Source organism: Carassius gibelio, chromosome A16 (assembly GCF_023724105.1).
Source record: "Carassius gibelio isolate Cgi1373 ecotype wild population from Czech Republic chromosome A16, carGib1.2-hapl.c, whole genome shotgun sequence".
Classification (NCBI taxonomy): Eukaryota; Metazoa; Chordata; class Actinopteri; order Cypriniformes; family Cyprinidae; genus Carassius; species Carassius gibelio.
This window is the reverse complement of record NC_068386.1, coordinates 18386404-18410242: the sequence shown is the minus strand read 5'-3', so window position 1 is coordinate 18410242 and position 23839 is coordinate 18386404. Positions and strand designations below refer to the sequence as shown.

Genomic DNA, 23839 nt, shown 5'->3' with positions numbered 1-23839 from the left:
ATAACTTCTCTCTATTCTTAAACCAAAACCGACCATAAATCCACAATAAAAAGGCAAAAAATTAAAACATATCAGAGCCCATTTTAATATTTAAAATGTAACCAGGTTTACATTTATGAAGCAGCTTTTTTTTCTTCTTTTTTTTCAGTTTTGTTGCAGAAAATGTCACCAGTTCCAAAACAACCCCTGGTGCCTGACTTCTTTACACGTTGGAACATTGTTGTCCAGAAACTTAAGAAAATATCATTTAAAGCACTCACATCAAGACAATACATTAAGTACACAATATATCAAATACTTCCCTCTGTACTGGCAGTGTAATACTGTTACAATGTTGCATCTAAACCGATACTGCAATTCCAATAACATTAACGTCCATGCAGTGATGTCATAATGAGTGATTGGCAGGCCCTGCTCTGGCTGGGATCTCTGGAGGGTCTAGCCACGGTTCATTTATACCACCCACAAGTCCCTCTCTGATTCAAGGTACGAGTCCATACAAGAAGATCTTTGGGTTGGTTGTAACTTTACATCACCCCAGTGACAGGTTAGGGGTATAAAAGTCACATTGGCCACACCAGAGACAAGCCAGAATCGGGATGAATTCACAATCTGAATCACTTGGCTACACATATACTATACTGGAATGCTGTGGTGTCCCACAATTCAAGGCAACCAGTTTCAATAATCTCACATCTTAACAAGCACACTGGAGGTAAAGCGAAAGAATGAATTCCCTTAGCTAGAGAAAAAAAAGAAAAGAAAAAGAACCTCAGAAACGGAGACCTCCAAAGCGCCGTATTAGTCCTTTTGAATTCCGCGGCTGATTTGCAGAAAACGTTCCGCAATTTGTTGGCAATACAAAATTCCCTAAACATGTTGGCAAATGGTCTCTACAAAGTGCTTTGGGTTCTTCACCAGATCGCTGCGGAGTTCTAGATCGCTCTAGAACAGTCCGGCCACAGCGGATCTGGGAAGAGTGTAACAGCCTACTCTAAAATACTATCAGACAGGATTATAGTTCTCAAATGCTGGCGATTTGTCACCTGAGAGTCATTTGGTGCTGTAACTCATAACTTTTCTGAGAGTAACGGAGAAGGTGAAAGCACTACCAAAAACCTGCACATCCATAAATCAATCCATATCGTCATCTCTGAAGTTCAGCTGAAAATATATAAAGGAATAAAGTATAGAATTTAAAATCTGACTATGAAACGTATAGAATATAGTTATATACACAATCTTTAGCTATGAATGTTGCTTATATGGGGTATATATATATTACAAACATTCAGACGTTTCAAGCCTTTCCTATTTTCCGTTTTTCTCACACAGAGACTCGTGTTCACGCCGAATCCTTAAGCTTTAACTTCTGTTCGGCGTCAGGCTGGTTGTCTAGTCACGATTCTCTCCTTTCCAAACATACCGTCAGTCTTTTACAATAAGCACCTAGCATCAAACAAACAAAAAAAAATTTTTTAAAGAGGAAGCAAATGTGCAAAAATACAAAACCGTTAAGATACAAATAAGCCAAAGAAATGATAAAGAGAACAAAAAAAAGACAATGAAAACACGCGATTCAAAATGTAGTGTTTTGATTGAACGGTAGAATCGGATCCTCCTCATGGAGGTACGGAATGACACAGGGATTCAGGGAGTCTTCCTTGAGGAAGAGGAATATAAAAAGATTAAAGTTTCCTCCTCATGAGGAGTGGAGGGAAAGGGAGGTGAAGGAGTCTTACTCTTGAAAGAGCAAAATAGAGAGAAAGACAAATCGTCCTTCAGATACACTGTCCAAAAAATGGAGGACAAGTTGTGTCAAAGTTAATGGTCAGCCACAGCTGCTGGTGCGGATGGATGCCGAGGTGTTCTGTTTGTTCTGTATATACATGTGTTGGAGTGTGTGTGTGTGTGTGTGTGTGTGTGTGTGTGTGTGACTGTCGAGGAGGAAGTTGGCACTCTTTACTGCTGCATCTTGCGGATGATGTCGGCAGAGACGGGCGGGTGGAAGTTGATGGTGTGGTGTCGAAGCCCCTGAGAGCTTTTGTAGCTTTTACCACACCGGCACTTGAAGGGCTTCCGAACGCGGATCTGAGTGCGGTGGCCGTTCTTGGCGTGGTACTTAATACCATTCACATTCTGCAAATGAGAAAAAACAGAGAATTTCATCATTCAGGTTAGACAATAACTGACTAGACTAGAGAACAAATTCAATGCATTGTGATTTATATTAAATAAAATTAAATTAAATTTATGCATTTAGCAGACGCGACTTACAGTGCATTCAGGCTAACAACTTTTACCTATCATGTGTTCCCTGGGAATCGAACCCCTGCGCTTGTTAACGCAATGCTCTACCACTTGAGCTACAGGAACACTATACATGTATGTATATGTACACACACACACACACACACACATATATATATATAATTTTAAAGTGTTGATTCAAAACAAATGTATTGAAATTTATAAAAATGTCATTAATGGATTCTGAGGAGCCCGTTTGGAATTACTAATGAAATAAATATGTATCATATACATAAAAATATGTATGATATAAAAATACATATTCAAAGGTCTGTGGTCAGCAAGATTTATACAATTTTGTAATATTTTAAATTGATCAAACATAACAGGCAAGACATTAAAGATGCTACAAACTATTTCTATTTCAAATAACTATTACTCTTATTTATCAAGAAATTGTAAAAGATATGTATCATGGTTTCCACAAAAAGTTTAACTAGCACAGTGTTTGTTATTACTGGAGTTATTGTGCAACAATGATAAGAAATACATATGTTTCTCGAGCAGCAACTCAGCAGATCATCAGAATGATTTCTGAAGAATCATGTGACACTGAAGACTGGAGTAATGATTCTGAAAATACAGCTTTGCATCACACAAATAAATTACATTTGAAAATATATTCGAATAGAAAACCCTTCTTTTAAATTGGGATAATATTTCACAATGTTATAGGATTTCTGTATTTTTTTGTTAAACAATATAATAAGAGACTACTTTCAAAGTTGGCAAACATCATGCGGTTACAGTCTAATCAGAAAGTGGAAAGACTGCACATTAAAAGTTCTTTCAGCCAATGGAATCATTCTGTCGTCTAGACAGACTCAGTTCAGCACAGACGGGGCAACTGCAGCTTACACCGTGCAAACACATGTCCCACAAGTGTTTAATTCTGTACTGACATCGTAACATATCATTTATCAATAATCTGAAGGCAAACAAAATGATCTGAGAGTAAAAAAGCACTGTAATCATTCCAGACACATAACACATCCAGAGCTGTGTGTAAACCATCAGCTGCTTGTCTGCAGTGGAGACCAGGCACCGACTGAACCCAAATAAACCCAAATCAGAGCCACATCTAACAGGACATGCAAAGACACTCTCATGGCTGTCATCATCCATTTCCTGTTCCTCTTACTGAATGCAGCTCTCGCAGGCTGCACGTCATTTATCTCAGCTGCCAGAACTAGACAGCTGTGGAAAATCTCATAAAACGCACAGTGGCCTGCATGTATGCTTTTAAAATGTATGTCAAGCCTCCAGCCCCGTCCTCATTACAGCTCTTAGTGTTAGTAAAGAGCCCAGCATTCACTGTTTGATCATATCTGTGCCACTGCTGATTGCTATTGTTTATGGAATCACAGGAATTGAAAACCCAGCTTAATATATGTTGCTAATAGATTTGAGGTCCGTGAGAAATTATTTTATTATTTATTTGATGATATGCAGTGCATACACACTACTGTTCAAACGTTTGGGACATTAAGTGTGAACTGTCCATTTATCATACAATCCTGAAAAAAATACATTGTTTCCATGAAACATATTAAGCTGTTTCAGCATTGATAGCAGTGAGAAAAGTTTCTTAGTAATCTGCATATTCGAATGATTTCTGAAGGATCATGCAACACTGCAGACTAGTAATGACTGCTGAAAAAATAAAAATCACATGAATAAATGCCATTTTAAAACCTATTAAAATACAAAACTGTTATTTTTAAATTCTAATAATATTTCACAATATTACTGCATTTGTGATTAAATAAAAAAAGAAAATGCTTATCAACCCCAAACTTTTTAAACAATATTTGTAACTGAAATAATTTAAGGCATATCTGAAATAAAATGTGTTCATTAGAATCTGACAAAATTAGATCCTTTGCACGTTTTTCATGCAATCAGGATGTCTCCAATTTTTTTTCTCAAACCAACAAAAGTAGATATTTTCAGCCGTTTTACCTTGTATCTCTTTTTGCAGCCAGGCACGGGACATGCGAACGGTTTCTCATCCCCTCCGTTCATGCACATGGAGCTGAGGATGGATTCAGAGCTAATGGCACTTTCGGTGGTCCACGACTCGTCGCTGTCAGACTCTTCGTATTCTGCTTCCTCCTCGTCATACTCGCTGCCTGAGAGTACACAGCAAATCATCGTTTACTAAAGAATCGTGTTATGCCGCATGAAACCAGATATTGAAGCACTACTCCGCCAAACAGCGTTTCCCATCAGCCACCGCAACAAACAAAAGCTTTAAGGAGAACTGGTACAGCTGTCTTTCTCACAGTACCCACAGTGCCCAGTTTGCGTTTGCATTTTATGAGAAAGAATCTGGAAGGTCTAAGGGGTTAATGCACAGTAATAGTATGATACCATTTGGAGACTATTTAGTTTGGGTTCCAAACCCACAAAAATAAAATGCTTAAAACATTTAATCGTGGGAGAGAGAGTGCATTTTGCTCTGGAGAAGCCCATGGGAAGCCCATCTTATTTGATTATCCATTACATCAGACTATCAAAGCAGCAATGCAGGTTTAATGGAGCTGTTAGACCAACCCTCTTCTTTCTAGGAAACATAATAGAGGTGCACGTGTGTGTTTGGGTGGAATACCTGTGGGGGTGCTGCTCCTGAATGAAGATGAGGGTGTGATGGGCGGGGTCACGGGCGGGGTCAGGTTGCCACTGTTGTGGCGAGGGGGCGTGGCCACGCTGTTGCGGGAAAAACTGCCCATCAGTGAGAGAGACAGCTTCGGCTGAACTTTCTTCTTCAGAGTCTCGTGCTCCCGCCGCGCTGCATCCGTCATAAACCTAGACAGGGAAGCAAAATTTATTAGATGAAGTTATAGCGAACACAAAACAAAGACCTGTTGCTTACTGGGCAGCCCAAACATGAAAAGTAACAGTCGTAAATTAAAATACTTTAATCCAGCAGAACAAACAGTACATTTGCCGTCGCACTTTCTGCGCAATTAATTTCCACGGCTTTTCTAGCTGGTTGTGATTACTGGATAATGATTGAAAACGACAGCTTTCCAGCCAATTAAATTTACCCACTGCAAAAACCTACGTGATGTTTCTGGGGGAAAATAGAAGTAAATAAAAAAATTAAGTCCATGAAGAACCAAGAGTCTATCTATCTGTTACAATTCAGCTGCTTCAGGAGTCTAATCCACCTTACAACAATGCATTCACTCTAACTTCTTTTGTTGCATTATAAAACTGGCAGTAAATGTATGTAATAAGGTATAAATGTTCACACAGACATTATTAAAGCTGGTGTGAAATTAACAGATTACCAGCAAAGCCACATAAAGCAACAATAGATGGACACAAGTGACTCCTCCTTGTTATGCAACTATTTCCACCACCTCTCGGCCTATTAAAGCTGTTTAACACTGGAACTGCTTCTGTCTCAAAGCTCGGAGTATTCCTACACAAACCACATTCAACAGAGTGAAACTGAGGGTATATGAAGGCCTGGGTGCTGGTTTGAAGTTCATTTCGGCTTCATAAACTGACCAGATCCCTTATAAGATGACCACACGTGACCATTATTCAAAAACAACAGAAACCTGTTAAGGAAAATGCTGGATGCTCTCAGATTCGGTTTTGTCATTTGGTTACTTTTGTACAGTTGTAAGGGTGAAAAACCTAAAGTCTAATAATCACCTCATTAATTACTATTTTGCTATATACATAGCCAGCAGGTTTATAGATTTTTTTTTATTTTGACTGTGATTTTGTAATATTTTACATATATATATTTTGAAGATACAGTACTGTGCAAATTACTGTAATTTCCTACCATCAAAAAATGAAAATATTTTTATTACATAAATAAATAAACATACACACACAAAGAAACACACATAAATATATATTAATTACATTTTATTGTATTGTGTACATTGATCACCCAGATCTCTGTCTCTACACATGCAATCAATAATAATAATAATAATAATAAAAAACATTTGTACATAATAGCATGAAATTCATTTATTATGCCATAAGATCTAAAGGCTCATGTACCTGTTAATGTAGCTGAGGGCGACATAAGTGGGCTGCTGCAGTTCCTGTTTCTCCAACACGCGAGGATCTGTATCTAAACAAAACAGAGAGATGAATAATTCACTAGACTGACAAAGACGCCACAAAAGAACAACCAAGAGCACTGCGGTGCCTAAGCAACATTCACAAAAAGCATATATAAAAGTCTTCGGGTGTCCCAGAGAGTCATCCTGGGACATCCAAATCAGTGAGCTTGAAGCTTACGAGTCATTGCCAGAGTGAAGCTATTACTCACTTTATTGTTAAAGTCACTGACTTTCAAACTCAATACTAGATTCTGCCACACAACATGTCCACAATCACTTGCAGATGGCATCTAACTCCATTTTTTTTTTCATTAAACTCTACTTAGTGGCAGAATAAATCTGCATGGGAGAGAGACTGGACTGATCTATGGAGAGTGTATCCAATGGCCGTTTGGTAAAACTTGACACAGCCATTTGGTTAGTGTCACCCCACACCAAACTCTCTGCCTTTCCTCCCAGATGTGCTCATTTTCTGCACTCCTCTCAGGGCCACCCAGATCACCCGCCTGCACGCCATGCCAAAAATGGTTTTATATCTGGTTTTTAGTTGTGCATATTAAAGAGTCCGCTTTAGAAATAAAGATATCTGGGGTTTTAGGGCTGTTTTGTCAAAACTGTCACTGTCACGAAGCTGCAGCACTGTGGATACGCTGCCACCTTGTGGCGAATCTGTATATATTTCAACATTCTTTCACTAAACTATAGACATCAAACATCCCAGTTTAAGTTAGCTCGCTCACTTACTGTTATTTTAAGATCCATTCGAACACAAACTGGCTAAAATGTCTCTAAACTGCATTTGATTGCCTGCGAGCGCAAAACCCCGCGTGACTGTGACGTGCCTCCTGTGGCCGGCGGTGCCCGCATACCAGCGACTCTGCCAGGGACAGGGTAATGGCTTTCAGATGCCTGTCTCTCCGGGCATTCTCCAACACCATTAACACAAGCACTGCCAAAACACAGTTTCATTTAATGAGCCTCCCGCGCACCCCACTGCGATGCATCTCAAAGCCTCTTTTTATGCCTCTGCTGTGACTGTGAGTAAACACATTTCTTTATGCCCCGTTTAACCCGAGAAATATTTGTCTCAGTTTGCACGTCCAATTTTCGTTATGCAGTTCGTCTGTTCAGAATGAACGGGCTGAATGAACATGCAGTTTCAGTCTCGGACAGTAGGTGGCATATGATATTTGCGCATCAGGATGCTGACCCTTTTTAATATACATAACTTTCTGTCTGACACCTACTTGTCAAAGAGAGAAGAAACAGAGTCAAACTGCATTTACATTAAATCTTTGTATTTACTCTTACTCTGATATTCATTGTTGAGAAAAACAGTATGAGAGTGCCTCCAAATCCGTGCAACTGTTAAAAAAAACAGTTAAGTTGCATTGACAGCATGCAAATGTTTGTGTTGGTCTGAAAAGATGCATTAAGGGGTGGTCCCACTGTACTTTTCTTTCTGTTGACTACTATTATGCATGCGAGAAGAGGGAGAGCGGAAAACGCAAGCTCATGCAAAGTTTTGCACTGCTTCTGAAATCGAATGCTGGCCAACTATATAAGAAAAATATGTACGCTAAAGGAGTACCATGTACAAATTCACAGCATTTCGAAAACCAGTAGGTGAAAAATACCTTGATAACATACTATTTCTGCCCTGATTCTGAAGTGCCCAGTTGATGGACACTTTACTATTCCATTGCTAAGTAAAAAAATAAATAAAATACCATATCTTCCGGACTATAAGTTGCACTTTTTTTTCATAGTTTGGCTAGTCCTGCGACTTATAGTCAGGCGCGACTTATTTATCAAAATTAATTTGACATGAACCGAGAGAAATGAACCAAGAGAAATTAACCAATAGAAAACATTACCATCTCCAGCCGCGAGAGGGCGCTCTATGCTGCTCAGTGCTCCTGTAGTCTACACTGAAGACAGAGCGCACTCTGGCGGCTGGAGACAGTAATGTTTTCTCTTGGTTCTTGGGTCTAAATAAATGCGACTTATAGTCCAGTGCGACTTATATATGTTTTTTTCCTCATCATGACGTATTTTTGGACTGATGCGACTTATACTCAGGTGCGACTTATAGTCCGAAAAATGCGGTAATTAAAATGTAGCAGTCCACTCACAATTTCCTACAAATTAGTTTGATGTGAATCATGAGAAAGCATTCGATTTTTAGAGTAAAAGTAACCATGAAGCTTCACCCCTAAACATGCCCATCATAGAGCATAAGCTACGAAAATATACAAATGAGACCGTATGATTTGGACTGCACAGATGCTTCCCCAGCAATGGCATTATATGGTTTGGTTTCAGTTGCCATCTGAACAACAGGCTTCTTGAAGGGCAGGTAGGATGAATGCGTGTCGTTCCGCATCGGTTCACGGTTTAAAGCTTTCAGCTCTGCCTGCGCCTCAGCTAAAGTGTTTCATTAGCACTGATTTAACTACTGCGAGAAAGACCCCACACCTTTCCTGCCAGACACATACACACACAAAGATGCATTAGGCACTGTGCCGTACCTGTGCCAAGAAAAAGGTGTTTTGTATGTGTGCGTATGACCCGTGTAGGGGAAAAGCCCCTGAAGAGGAGAAACAAGAAGAGCTGCATACAGTCACACACACATCGATCAATCCGCACACACACTCCGTAAATCACACATAGGATTGCCCAGGCTCCTTAGGGCCTGAAGTCACTAACGGGCCCCAGAGCTGCTGCCAACCAGGACCCCAGTACAGGAAGAGGTGGTCCACAAGTACACAAACAGGTGGTCTACCTCGGTGGTCTCTCTCTCACGGACATAGGTGCACTATTTCACCGCTGCTCAAGACCCAGGAAGAGTTTGAAGAATATCTTAATAATCATCTTAATCCACGTTTTAATGAAAGGGATAGGTCACCCAAAAATGAAAATTCAATAATTTAATCATCATCATATTGTTCCAAATTTACTGTACGGCTACTTTCTTTTGTCACACAAAAAATAAGATATTTTGGTTCCCATTCTATATACAAATACCTTCTTTTTTGTTTCACTGAAGAAAGAAAGTCAAACAAATTCGACAATGTTGTATTACATATCTGCATTATATATTTCAGTATTACATTATGGACATTGGTCACCTTGCTCTCTAGATTCAGGTACTGGCCATTAAAAACATATCATTCAACAATTAAAAAATTATATATATTACCAAGAAAATATGTATTTTGAATATGACAAGTATTGCGATTTATTCTGCCTGATAAAAATGAGCTTATGATAATTTTCATGTTGTGGCTGATAACCGAAATAGACTATTAAAATTAAAATGATCTACTATTTTATTTAAATAATAATAATAAAAAAAATAATAATTACACTTTATAATTTTCAGTAGTAAAATGGGTTTTCTTTTTGAGATCTACTTTCATTAAATAGGTGATTTTAAAGATGAACTTTAAGTGAATGTTAAATGCCAGGAAAGGTCATTTAAATGTAAGAAAAATAAGCATGCAACATTAAATTTCCATTACTGCCCAATAAATGTTAAAGTATCAGTGCATAACTGATAAGGTACACATATATCACGCATCCACAGTGTTATTTAGAGTATCAAACTTTTGCCGAAACTTGCCATTCTTGAAGTAATGTAATGTGTAAATGTGTGTATATGTAGTCTTGCACTGGCTGCATATTTCAGGCCGGCTGGAGATCCAGACATTAGTGGATTCTCTACACATGCACTGGTTTTTTCCCCAACCCTTTTTACCAGACACATTAGGAGAAAAAAAAAAATCTCCAGCTACTTTTATTCCTCCAAGCATTATGGGAAACCATGTTGGTGAAATTGTGATATATTCACACCAGGCAGAGTGGTTGCATCCTATGTGACTAGGAGAGAATAAGTCACGTTTAATTACATCAGCAGAAACCTTCCCAGATCTAAACCGCACTAGTAGCTGCTGCTGTGTAGCCTCTTGTCATTCAGAAGATTCAACATTTAGCTGCTCCTTTGAGCATGGGTGGTCGTGCACAAGTGAACATCACAACACACACATCCAAAACAAACACACATACACTTTCTAAATCAGCGGCGGCCCCCTGCCACGGTTAGATCAGCTCTTCCTGTCATTAGCTGGCCTGCGCTGGGTTTGGATGGAAGGCTGGAAGGGAACAGGGGTGTTGGTTTGAGGTAATTAGGTCCACCAGGTGCAGCTCTTGGGGCAGCAGTCACTGCTCAAATTTATTATTTCCGTTGAGTTTTTTTTTTTCCTGGCCATTCCAGGAGCCCTCAGTGTGGTGAAGCTCAGAGGTTCATTGTTCAGAGGCCTGCAGATCACCCCTGTAGAGCTGACATCTTGACAGCAGAAGACCTCTGCAGGGTCATTATAGTTTACTAAAACCATAAAAAAAAAATATATATATATATATATATATATATAAAAAAATGTTAATGGAACTAAAATATAAAAAAATGTACTTTATTCTTATGTTTAATAAAGTACTAAAATAACCAACTAAATAAACATGAATAAAATCTAAGTAGACAAAAAAAAAAAAAAAAAGACTAAAATTTGACCTAAAAAAAAAAAAAATCTGGACCTCTGTCCAATTTGGTGGAGCTAAATCTTTTAAAAGCCAGATGTTTTCGAAAGATGAGGCTTTTCATTACATTAATTTGATGTAAGTGTATGTAAAAAAAAAAAACCTCTATTTTTTAATGATAGTCTCCAAACACCGGCAGGATAACACTGTAGTCTCAAACTAAAATAATTACCCAATAATGTTCAACTCCCTAAATCATCTCAACATCATATTAACACTTTTAATGTGAAACCCTTGGAGGCCACAGCCCGGCAGTTTTAAATTCACAATTTTAAGAGCTGGAAGTCGAAAAAGAATCGCATAAATTGTCACATCCAGCAAGAGTCTCGGAGGGATCTTTATGAGGAGGACACGTTGCTTACAGAACCCACATGGCACAAGTACGAACAGTAAAAGGTTCCCTTGCATTTACACTGTTGCCATCGATATATATAACAATCAAACCCTAGAGAGCATTTTAACCACAAACTAGGATTTGCTTGAAGACGGAGGAAAATTCAAAGGTGATAAAATATTACAACCTTAAACTTCACGAGCTCATTTGCTGTGAGCAATGAGGCCTATCGGCAACATTTCTCCACCCGACCTCGCAAATCTCCGCTCAGCTCTTCTGGTAGCATGCCATCGCCCCCTACTGGTCACAAGAACACACATCAATGTACCCATCTCACCCGTTAGAATGTGAGCTTTGTTTGGCCGGGTGTTAATTAAAGCAGAGAATGTCTTTAGCAGCAGGCCCCCAGATGAAGAGGAAGAGAGGCCAAAATCCACCATCCCACTTTGTAATTAGGCTTGCTCCAGGCCTATGTGGGGCCATGCCAGATTTCACACCTCGCCAGGAGCAGGACTGTGGGTGAGGGAGGGCTTCCATGGGACACTAATTGCCTCATTACTGCAGAATAAGTCACTTTAGCCACACTCTCCTTCAGCTAACACCCCGGACACATGCGAGACGTGCGATCAGAGAGCAGAAGTGGTATTACAACAAGCTCCGCTCAGGTCAGATGCCTGGAATTGATCAACCTCCATCTCATCCGATCAGTGAATGGGGCACCACGGTGTGTTGACACATTTAGTTTAGATGTAAACATGAAGACCCAGAGGGGAATTTAACCTGGTACATAAATCCTACAGTGAAAATAAGCTCAACAAAGGCAGGCAAGCTAAATGCTATCAGTTTTCCGAATGTCAGGTTTAAGAGTACTGAGCGGAACGGCAGTGTTTTTCTAGGTCATTTTATTTTGTTCGAGTGGGGCTCTTGTGTGTTCCCATTGTGGCAACTCAGCCTCCATTTGACTTGGTAAAATGATCCTCTGCTCAAACATTCAGTCACGGCAATACTACAGCAAACCGCAACAACAACCAAAAAAATCTAATCAGCCACAGCGGTATTTAAAGGGCCATGCAGCAATTTATTGCTAATTAAAGAAAAATTATACACTTTAAGCAAGGAATGAACACGTCTTGAGAAATATCCATAAAATGTTGTCCCCTCACATTTAGGATACATTGTTTTCTTTAAAATATTTTTTTTTCTACACCCCCAGTGTAATAACATGACCAGCCATTTCAAACAACTGAACTGACAGAGTACTTATAATAGCGCTATATGAATTACATATTTTTAGTTTTACTTTCAGAAAAACCAAAATCCAACAACACGCATTGTTAAATGAATGATTGAATCCAAGGAACAAAAAACAACAACCACCCTGTTGTAAACTAATGTCACATGGACTACTTTGAAGATGTTTTTATTACCTTTCTGGACATGGACAGTATACTGTACATACATTTTCAATGGAGGGACTGAGAGCTCTCGGACTAAATCTAAAATATCTTAAACTGTGTCCCGAAGATGAACGGAGGTCTAACTGGTTTGGAACGACATGAGGGTGAGTTATTAATGACATTATTTTCATTTTTGGCTGAACTATCCCTTTAACAGTTTGCAAACTGAATTAATCCTGTCCAATAGGTGTCAGTATAAAGTCCAAGATTACATAAGGATACATCTACACTTTCTATATATTTCTTTAAAGAATAATTATCAGATAAAACAATGTCAGTAGACAAGATTTGTCATAATCGTTGGATTTGAACCTGCTTTGTTGCCTTTACCTCAGTAAGCTGCTTGCAAAGTTGAAATTCAGACCGGCTCATTAATCTTTCTCTATGCACATGAATAAAGGCCCCCTGTAGCGAATCCATGTGTTTTTGTAAGATAAATATCCAGATTTCAAACATAATACTTTTTTTTCCTCACTTCTACTGACTGTTGGGAACCGGAAGACGTGAAGGAGGATGATGGAAGACGTATGCATCACATGTGCCTCTGGGAAATGTAGGAGTAGAGCTGCAACTAACGATAATTTTTTCTGTCGACTAATCTAACGATTATTTGTTCGATTAGTCGACTACTCTAATGATTCTTTTTATTAAAATAAATGATTAATCTAATGTTCTTTTTTGATTAGCTAATGAATCCTTTGGATAACTTTACAAAAAAATAAGTACAACTTCTTATATAATATTTCAACCTTTATTCATTTTCTTTCCAAAAAATACTTCAATGTTGTTGAAGTTTTTACAGTTTACAAAAATAAAGAGGCAAAGAAAATTATTTTAATATGGTAAATATGAGTTAACGATAGCGTTTATAACTAGAATTAAAAGTTAGTGAACTAACTTTGATGTTGGCTTGGCCATCTTGGCCATGGGGCAAAAGAGCCACAGTACTTGTGTGCCCAACATTCTTGAGTTGTCCCGCTGCAAAAAAATAAATAAAAAATACACCTGCAACAGTGTTTTTCCATGGTCCCTTGCTGTTTTCTTTTTTAATAAAAAGCCTAGGCTATGATAACAGCTACGACAGGGTTGTCTAGCTGAATGCGAAATAAGTCATGCAAAAACCATAAACTCCTAAATACCATTCAATTTAATCTTATTTTAATAGTACTGACAACATATTTTAAGTTATCACACATTACTGAAAAATGTAAGAAGGGACACTATATATAGTATACTTCGGCGAGTCAAGAGCTAAACAAAAAGTCCTGTTTCATTACAAAATACTGTAACTTTTATAAACTTTATACTATCACCACAAAATTTAAATTAATATTTATTATAAAATAAATATTTCATAAAACTGAAACTTAAATATATTATTTATATAGGCTATACAAAACAGAAAAGAAAAAAGACTAAATAATAAGGCTGAATAAGCTGATCTATAGCATGTTAAATGGTGGTTGCTTGTCTATGAATGGTACACCCCTCTAAGCTCACAGAAGTGGTTTGACCCAAGTCCTAAGCAGCCAATGACATTGACCTCTTCAAACTGATTTTAACGTGTACTTCACATGTATTTCACGTGTATTTCACGTTAACACGTGAAATACAAGTTAAATACCCGCTGATTTTTCACGTGTAAACAACATGTATTTAACCCGTTAAATAATATTGGATATAATATCGGAGTAATATAGTATTTTAAGAAGCTCTTAAAAAAATATATAAATGACTTTACCATGTTGTGCAGCGCCGATAAATAAATAATATTAAATACGTGTTTACGCATGAAATACGTCTACGCATGAAATACACGTATTTATTTGTTCGGGAGCACTTGTTTAGTTTAAAAGTAGACATGGCAAGCTTTCTATAGATATATCTCTCATGTCTCTTCGTTGAGTATTCATGGAGTTACAGTTTATTTTAATGACGTGTTTGTAAATGAAGATCAGCGCAGACCAAGGCTGCAGACAGCACACCTTGTTTGTTATCTTTATTTTATAAGTGCCCAAAGTTTTGTTGTTATTATGTTTGTATCCAAATAAAGTAGACCCTTTACAGATTCGATTGATGTATTGCTCTTATCTGTACGATTAAAACTGAAAGTGTAATTTAAGTAATTTTCGGGCTTATCAGGAGAAAATGACTCAAAACGCGTATATGCGTTAATCGACTCCAGAGTTAATAGGCTGTCGTGACTTTTTTTCCTTCCAGTATTCATAAGCTGTATCACGATGTCAAATTATATTTCATTTTGCACACATAAACAGTATTAAATATTAATAATAACATATTTTGGTTTAGCTTGTCAGTGTGAATGAAATGTGTAGCCTATTTATTTGTCCGATCTCGCCCCGAAACGCGGCTGTCATGTGGACTTCAAGTGTTCAGAGAAATACATCGCGAGCTCGCGGACATTTGGCTGCCGCGAATATATCATGTTATTACTTTAAACAGTTCAGAAACATCTGAATTCAGCTCTTGGTGTGTTCTAACGGGTAGATTGCGTGCAATCGCCGTTTTAAAGGTCTTAAATAAGAGTGAATTCGCTCTTTGTGAGCTCCGTGGAGACAGCCTGAGCTGAGTAGCAGTGATTCTTCTCTCGTCTTTCTGACTGCTCTCTGCCCAGAAATCAATTATTAATGAGACCTAACCCCTGTAATAAATCAGATATGTTGGTATAGCTTGTCAGTTTGAAGGAAATTTTATTATTTACTTGTATTTTTAACCAATGTAAAAGTGAAAGTTAACAAAACTCCGGGTATTGCAGCCAGTAGGGGCGCGATTTTTCTCAGACAATGGAAGTCTATGGGAATTGATGTTTAAAAATTAATAAAAAAAAAACTTAAAGTCTGATCAGTCTGAAAAGATATAGCACACACCACCGCTCTATCCCGCATGTGTCTGCCGAGTTTGGGGCTTGTGGCTTTAAAGTCCTAGGAGGAGTAGCGTTTAGTCTCAGAAAAATAATAAGAAGGAGAAGTTTAAATAGCATAACAGTATGTTGGCTTGTTGCCAAGCCAACATAATTAAACCAAAGTAGCCACAAATTTACAGTTGTCTGAGATGTCATGAAATGTTCTTTAGCATCACAAACCATAAAATGTAGTCAGGGTTCTGCTATGGTTTATTTTCATAATAGGTAAAACACAGGTCACAAGTTAACACGACCACATTTCCTTGATTAAACAGCTGCATGATGTGCCGCCGAGAGTCCTGTCTTGAATTCAGAGATCTGGAGCTGATTCGGTGTAGATCGGTAGCTCGGTGGTTTGTGACTGTTGTCTCGCAGCACGCCGTCTTTTAACGCATGTTCGAAACCTGCGCCAACACAGATTTACTTTATTTTTAATTTTTTTGTTTAGCCTACTCACTTCAGCCGGTACGGGTGATCATACCAATAACTTTTAATCTTTACAAGAGTATCAGAATCATGAAATGAGCAAGTCTGCATTTATTAGACAGTTAATAATATCACATCAGTTTGTGCTTTTAGAATCGGCGAATCTGCTGCGGTCGTTCCATCACATCTGCAGCAGAGACCTGAACCAGGAAGTTGGTCACCAGATCACACGGTAACTAGTTAAACCGTAGCACCGGAGAGCGCCAGGATGTTGTCCTCTGAGGTGCTCGTGCATCGCATTTGTGCTGCCTTGGTACACCATATCGGTTTTGCAAAGGGAACAAAGGGCCATTTTATTTGTCCTCTGTTTAAAGTATTCCCATACTTTTAATAACCGTGGTCTCTGTTTTTGTGATAGAATGCAACTTTCTCCATTCACAGGAGCAGAAGTGTAAACAGTGTGACGCATCGACGTATTTCACGCACGTTGACGTATTTTTGTAGTCGACGTAATCGATGACATAGACGCATCGTTGCAGCACTATGTAAGATCAAAGGAAATCATCAAAATCCTCTAATGTTCTTCTTTACAAATCCTCGTATTGTGCTTTTAATTTGTGAACAGCGTTTGTTTTGTTCTTTCTGCACTCGTCACTAATCACGCAGTAGGGGTTTCACGATTTCGATTTTAAATCGAAATCGATCGAAATTGAGTCACAGTCTCAAACTTCGAATTAAAAAATGGAATCGTCGATGCTGCAACGTTCCCATGTTGTATGACGGCAAATCAATGACAAAAATAACTGAGCATACAGCTGATGCTGGCGCGCGCTATATGGCTTCCGCGAGAGGAAAACTGAATCGGATGCGAAGAAACGGGACCCCGCAAGCTCATTTCGAACTCTCGCGCATGCGTGACATGTACTCTGCGCGCAATACAAGCCCTCGCGCGCGCATGCTCATTCCCCACATCCTCGCGCTCGATCATCTCACCTCTGCTCGCGCGAACAATTTTATTTTTGTCAGTCATGGGGCGGGGCTTGCTGTTTTAGTTGTTATCTCAAATGTCATTCGTTATTCCTCTTTTCCTAAAATCAGTATTCGACGCCTGTTAGAAAATGACTAATAATTCACTTGACTTGACCCATGACTTCATCAGTGGACCAGATACATGTGAGTTATCATTTCTTTTGCTTGTTTAATTTATTTTTGTCTTTAATGTAATTTAATGCATTGTTTATAGAGTAGATCTTTTGTAGATACTTGATTAACTGGAATTCTTCTGATTGCTAGTGATTGCGGTCTTGTAATAAAGATACACCTATTTTACAGACTGTAATGATGCACACACACACACACACACACACATATATATATATATATATATATATATATATATATATATATATATATATATATGTGTGTGTGTGTGTAAATAGATACATAAATAGATACATCGTAATATTTGAAGGTTAGTTTAGTCATTTTTTATTGTTTTTGTTTGTTTTGTTGTGAACTTGAATGTCATCTTTTGTGAAGAAGACTGCACTTACAACAGAGAAACTGGATGGCAGTTTATTTTAAGTTTTCAATTGACTAAAGATATAAGTTATTGTTACATTACGTTGTTAATAAAAGTTTTAAATTTGACAATGTAGTGTGGTACATTGCAAACAAAGGTCAGATATTATATTGCATAAAAGTCAAGTTTGAAAAATGACAATCTGTGCTTTAAAAAGAATACATGTAAAAATCGAGAATCGAATCGAAGTGAGCTTAGAATCGAAAATGCAATCGAATCGAGGATTTGGAGAATCGTGACACCCCTATCACGCAGCATAGACGAACTACAACATCCACCTTCACGTCTTCTGGTTCCCAACAGTCAGAAGAAGTGAGAAAAAAACTGTTTATTAGATTTGAAATCTGGATATTTATCTTACAAAAACGAATGGGTTCACTACAGGGCGCCTTTATTCACCCCCCGGATCCTGGTGAGGGATGTTTTATTAAAGATGTGCGTACTTTATATCATGTCTTGTGAACAGTTGACAACAAACAATCGCTTACTCCACTAAAAGGCTTGGAAGAGCAAGGACAATTTTTAAAATAACTTCGATTGCATTATTCTGAAAGATGAAGGTCACATACAACTAGGATGCTTCGAGGGTGAGTAGAAGATGGACGGATTTTCATTATTCGGTGAACTAACCCTTTAATCATACAGTGAAGATACGGCAATCATCACCCAAAATTTGTGTTATTTTGCAGATGCATTCACTAAAATAAAATAATAATATATTTTCTATATGCACTTTGGATTTCTGGTAACACTTTACAATAAGATTCCTTTGGTTAATGTAAGTTAATGTATTATCTAACATAAACAAATAATAAAAAAAACGTTTATTACAGTGTTTATTAATCTTTGTTAATTTTAATTAACCAAAACAGTAATTCACTGTAAATTCATGTTGATTCACAGTGCATTAACTAATGTTAACAAGCACAACTTTTGAAATTAACATAAATGAAGACTAATAAATGCTCTAGAAGTATTGTTCATTCGGTTGCACTTTATTTTACAGTATGTGTACTAACATGTACTTATAGTGTACTTACAGTGTATTTATCTAAGAAAGTTCTGGAAATACAAGGTAACAACATGGTGTAGGGTTAGGTTTAGGGGTAGGTTCAGGGTTAGTACCTAGTTATTGAATAGTTTTTGTAATTACTATAATAAGTACATAGTATGTACATGAGGAACAGGACTGTAAAATAAAGTGCTACCATTCATTCTTAGGAAATTTTTACTAGTAAACTAACATTAACTAATGAACTTTAATGTAACCGTATTTCTGAACACTGTCTTTTTGATAACATTAAAAAATAATAATCTAATATTCAGTTGCTTAAATGTATTTAAAGTTAATTCTTGCGGAAATCCTGTGTATTTACAGTTAAAGGCATTGGATCTGGATGTAATTTTTTTTGACTGTACTAAATCATAAATATACCATATGTTTGCAGATTTTCAGAAAACATGTTAAGCTCAAACTTGTTTCTATGAAAAATGATGCTCCAGACAGTTTTCTTTTACTACGAAATATGCGTTCTGTGTCAGAATGTCTGTTTTTGTTTTGGTCTGTGTGATTCCGCCCACTGCCAGTTTAGCCAATAGTATTTCAGCATGCTGGGTTGCCAGTTGCCACAAGAGCATAACGTTTGAGGGGAAGGAGAGAAACAACTCTCTCCGATATTTTGAATGAGGACAGCAGTACGCATTTTCACCGTTAACTGTAAATTTTACATACTGCACCTTTAACATTAACAGGGATGTTGGGACCCTTATCAGCTGGTGGCAACCACCTAGATTGTCCATGCCTAGAAACGGCCCTGATCTCTAGTTAGTATGGTCTGTACAATCTTTATGACCTATTTGTAAAATTTGAAAACAAGCCTTCAGTGGCTGCATCATGACATTTATTATATAAAAAATACTCAAATCTATACTATTTTAATTCTACACTAACATATCTAAATAAAATAAAATAAAATGGATTAATGAATAATAAAACAGTAATATTCAAATAATTAAATACTAATTAAATGAACAAATAATTTAAAAAAGTAACTATATGGGATAAAACAAATGCACTGATACCAATAAATTAATCGTAAATATCTATAACTGATATGGACCATTAGATCACATGATTCTGAAAATGCATTCATTAAAAAACTATTCAAACAAGGACATTATACATTCAAAAAGTGTTGCATGCATGGAAAATTTCAGTCTGCTGCAGAGTATCTGAGCTGAAGTGTGTTTTTGGAGTGCACATGGATGGCAGAAAGCTCCTCAGGCTAAATCGCTTGACTGGACGGATGATTTATACCAGCTCTCCAGACAGATCTCCCTCTCAAAGGCCAGCTGAGCTAACAGGGGAATGTCAGTCAGCAGGGTAGGGGAGGGGGCGCTTTGTCTCTGGAAATCAGGTTTCTCCTTACAAATTCACTCCATGCGGGCTCTTGCTAGTGTCTACTGGACAGGTAGTGTGAACGGTGTTAAATTACAGCAGCATAGTCCAGATCCAGCCCCCACTGACTGAGATATCCATCAGCACTACAAAGACTGAATCACTGACGAAGAAACATCCTTTTTCAGCTGTGCTCAAAGCAAACCAGGATTCCCTCTCATGCTATGCTTACATTTTTGGACTTCACCTTCAGTCATTTCATGTTTACTTTCGCTCTATTTCGGTGTCCAACAGCCAGAAATAACAGAACACACTGTTGATTTTGTGCAAAGCCTTAACAACCCATTTCATTTACAAGCACACATCCATACATTTATTTCCACAGTAATATAGCCTTAAAACTAATAGTGATTCAGAGAGGCACTACAGGCTATAACAGACCTTGACCCTAAGCATCTGTTCTACTGGATAAAGTTCTGCAGACTTGGACTCAACAAGATTCCTGACCCCAATGTGACCCCTGCTCCAGGATGACAACAGATCAGACCCTTATAAGCTCCAGTACGACCTTATGACCTATATCTGCACTTGTAAATAATATAAACCACGACAAAGTGGGGTAAAACGTGCCTTGATTTAATCACTTGTGCTTCCTTCAAATTAAAAAATACCCTGAACAAAAAGCAAGTCAGTGTATGAGACCAGAAATCAGCAGTAATAGTTTATTATTTTGTTATAGTTGTTGTTGTTGTGGAAATACATTATACAACACAGGACAACATTACACAGGACAGTTTCTGAGATAAAAAAAAAGAAAAAAAAAGAAAAAAAGAAAATTGTTTATTTATATATGTATATATATTTAAAAATGTGCTTATTTTTTGTAACTGCACTCTTATTTCTTTATTTGATTTCTACATAAAGTATAATTCAGAGGTTATTAATAATTAAGAAATTAATATTTTTTCTTAGTAAAAGGATGCATTAAATTGATTAAAAGTGACAGACTTTTATAAAAGTTATAAAAAAATGATTTCAAACGCTGTTATTTTGCACGTTCTGCTTATCAAAGAATCAGAAACAACAACTTTATTTCTAATAAATTCATCTATTTCTTGTTGTGTGACTTTATATCTTATATTATAATTATACATTTTTATCTCACAACGTGATTAATTTCAGTAACTTTATTTCAACTATATATTTCAGAGTTGTGATGTTGCATAAATCATTATTTCTCGTAATATTTTTTTTTTATCTTCAGTTACTTTTTTTACTTTTAAAGCACAACCCCTCCCCCCATATTTATTTATTTGTTTATTTGTTTTACTTTTTTAGAAAACATTTTGAAATCTTTGTGACAACACATTTGATATCTAACAGCTCTGAAATGGAAGCTACCACAGTGTCATAATTTACAGGACATTGTAACTTTGGATTAATACAAACAAATTACGCTCATGATTTAATAAGTGAATACCTTCTTACATAGTCATCTGATGCCACTGTTTTGTATTTTCTGCATGTAAGTCGTTTAGCCTAAAAATGTATTTGTATGTCTGCCACATTATTATGACGCATATGATCAGGGGCACTCGTTCCCCGTTACCTTCAGCCATAATACGGAAGCTCTAGTGCTGGCATTAACTAACAATTATTTAATCAGTTCTATCGGGAATTTAATCCGCTTTATACATGCATTTCGTGTTTATGAGCTGTTCTGAGCGGATGAGATGGACTCATCTCCGTGAAGCTCCGTGTTTGTGTGGGCCTTGGGCAGAAATTAACACTCTAACTGCAGCACTGCCGCTTGTGTTTACACGTTGAGATCATGAAGGGGTTTAACGACGCCCGAATATGTTCGTATTTTGTGCTATCGACACCTGAAAGCGCCACTAAATCGAGTTAAACGTACCTTAAGTCCCATCGTTTCACCACACCTAGCAACAGCGCCTCTGCGACGCAGGAAGTGAGTGTGATGGTGGTGCGCGCGAGCCGGCCATTGCTGCACAGATTGTGTTTCCGCGAGCGCACTTACCGATGTGATTATCCTCGATGTGCACGATGAGCTCGGCCAGCGACTCGAAGTGCAGTCCACAGCCTCCGAACTGGCAACTGTTGGAGAAGAAGGAGGCAGCGGCGATGCCTGTCATGGTTTGGCTACATTGAGGAGCAGCAGCACGGGGCGAGCGGAAAGGAGATCGCGCGCACGCACGAACCGTCAGACAGACACACATCGGCGGCAGCAGCTGGAGCAGCGCGCGACAAGCAGAGAGAGGAGGGCCCACTGGCGCACACGTCATACCTGTTGATATGAAATACTACACACTTATTCTGCTCCATAAGCCTTTATGGGTGTTTCTTCACTTCACTACCTGAAATCTTGAAAAAAACATCTATCTATCTCTCTATCTCTCTATCTATCTATCTATCTATCTATCTATCTATCTATCTATCTATCTATCTATCTATCTATCTATCTATCTATCTATCTATCTATCTATCGTCTGCCTGTATTATATTTTATTTGTACATTCTTATACATTTATCACAAAGCTATCAAAAAGTCTGGATAGAAGTTTCAAACCGAAATTCTGATTTAATTGCATAACTATTAACAATTGTAAAAAAAAAAATAATAATAATTTTTTTATATAATTTCTAAAATAATGAATTATAAATAATATGAGCATAAATATATATGATGTAATTTATGGTTATAAATTAATACGCTTTTATATTAATTTACTAAGCATATACTGTATTTAAATGATATTGCATAATTTATCCCTAAAAACTAGAATATGTGTTCTTTTTTATATATAGTAGCCTAAGTTTATTAGTTTAGTATAGCAATTTTCTATCTCTAAAAAGTTCCCTAACTGAACCCAAACTTAAAAATTGTGTGTGTGTGTGTGTGAGTGTGTGACTTTATGTGTTTTGCAACTACAGAGAAAAAATTCTGTGGTTGGGTGAGTTTGTCTGAAACATTTTTGCGTGTGTTTCTCATTACCAAACGTAATAATAATAATAATAATAATAATAATAATAATAATAAAAGTTTGTGTAAAATGTAAAATAACTGTAACTGTTCATAGGAAGTAAATGCAGTGCTGTAGAAATCCGCATGATGGCAGTGTGGAATTACAAACGGAAATTACATTTCAGATTCGTATTAACTGTTATTAGGTACAACCTCTTAATAAACGCTGTAATACCACAGTACCAAATCATGGTGGTACCACAGTACTGCTTTGAAAAATAATAACACAAAATAAAATAGGCCTAAATAAACTTTTTCTATTTATATATAGAATGGAAGGTGGTCAACATATGATGATTGCATTCAATAAAAATAATTTTATAAATTAAAACTTGGATGATTCTGAGCTTCTCTGCGATCATCAAGCTGCTAAGGTTGCTCATAAACCCCCGAAAACCAACATCACTGCATTGTATTGTATGATCAAGCTTCTCAATCTGCTCAAGCATCCCCCCATTTGGCATTTTGCATGGTCTACACACAGTACGTTCAATATTCTATACATTTAGATGCAAATAAATTCCCTTCTTGAGGTAGAAAGGCTATAAATGGCCGTGTGGTTACACAGATGACTTGATCTCTGTCAGTAATAGAAAGCCCAAGTGGTGTGGACTACATTATGGCTGTTTTCTTTCCTCTTACTCGCGTTCACATCCATGTGCTTCATCCCTCT

At 37.4% G+C, this 23839-nt stretch overlaps 1 protein-coding gene across 1 annotated transcript; it reads right to left on the bottom strand.

The window, feature by feature from the left end:
- Window positions 1-61: 61 nt before the first annotated feature.
- On the bottom strand, window positions 62-22417 carry LOC128030825 (juxtaposed with another zinc finger protein 1). The gene is made up of 5 exons (XM_052618849.1): window positions 22162-22417; window positions 6343-6415; window positions 4922-5118; window positions 4273-4442; window positions 62-2139 (listed from the first exon to the last, which is right to left on the bottom strand). The coding sequence occupies exons 1-5, from the start codon at window positions 22358-22360 to the stop codon at window positions 1963-1965; spliced, it is 816 nt and encodes a 271-aa protein (XP_052474809.1). The 5' UTR covers window positions 22361-22417; the 3' UTR covers window positions 62-1962.
- Window positions 22418-23839: the final 1422 nt, after the last annotated feature.

What these genes read in the sequence shown, in the direction of transcription:
- LOC128030825 (XM_052618849.1), bottom strand. Translation starts at nt 22,360, where the DNA reads ATGTGTGTCTGTCTGACGGTTCGTGCGTGCGCGCGATCTCCTTTCCGC. An exon ending in GCCCTCAGCTACATTAACAG is followed by an intron (nt 5,119 to 6,342) that starts GTACATGAGCCT and finishes TTCCCTGTCTAG; the next exon opens with GTTTATGACGGATGCAGCGC. An exon ending in CAGGAGCAGCACCCCCACAG is followed by an intron (nt 4,443 to 4,921) that starts GTATTCCACCCA and finishes GTGTACTCTCAG; the next exon opens with GCAGCGAGTATGACGAGGAG.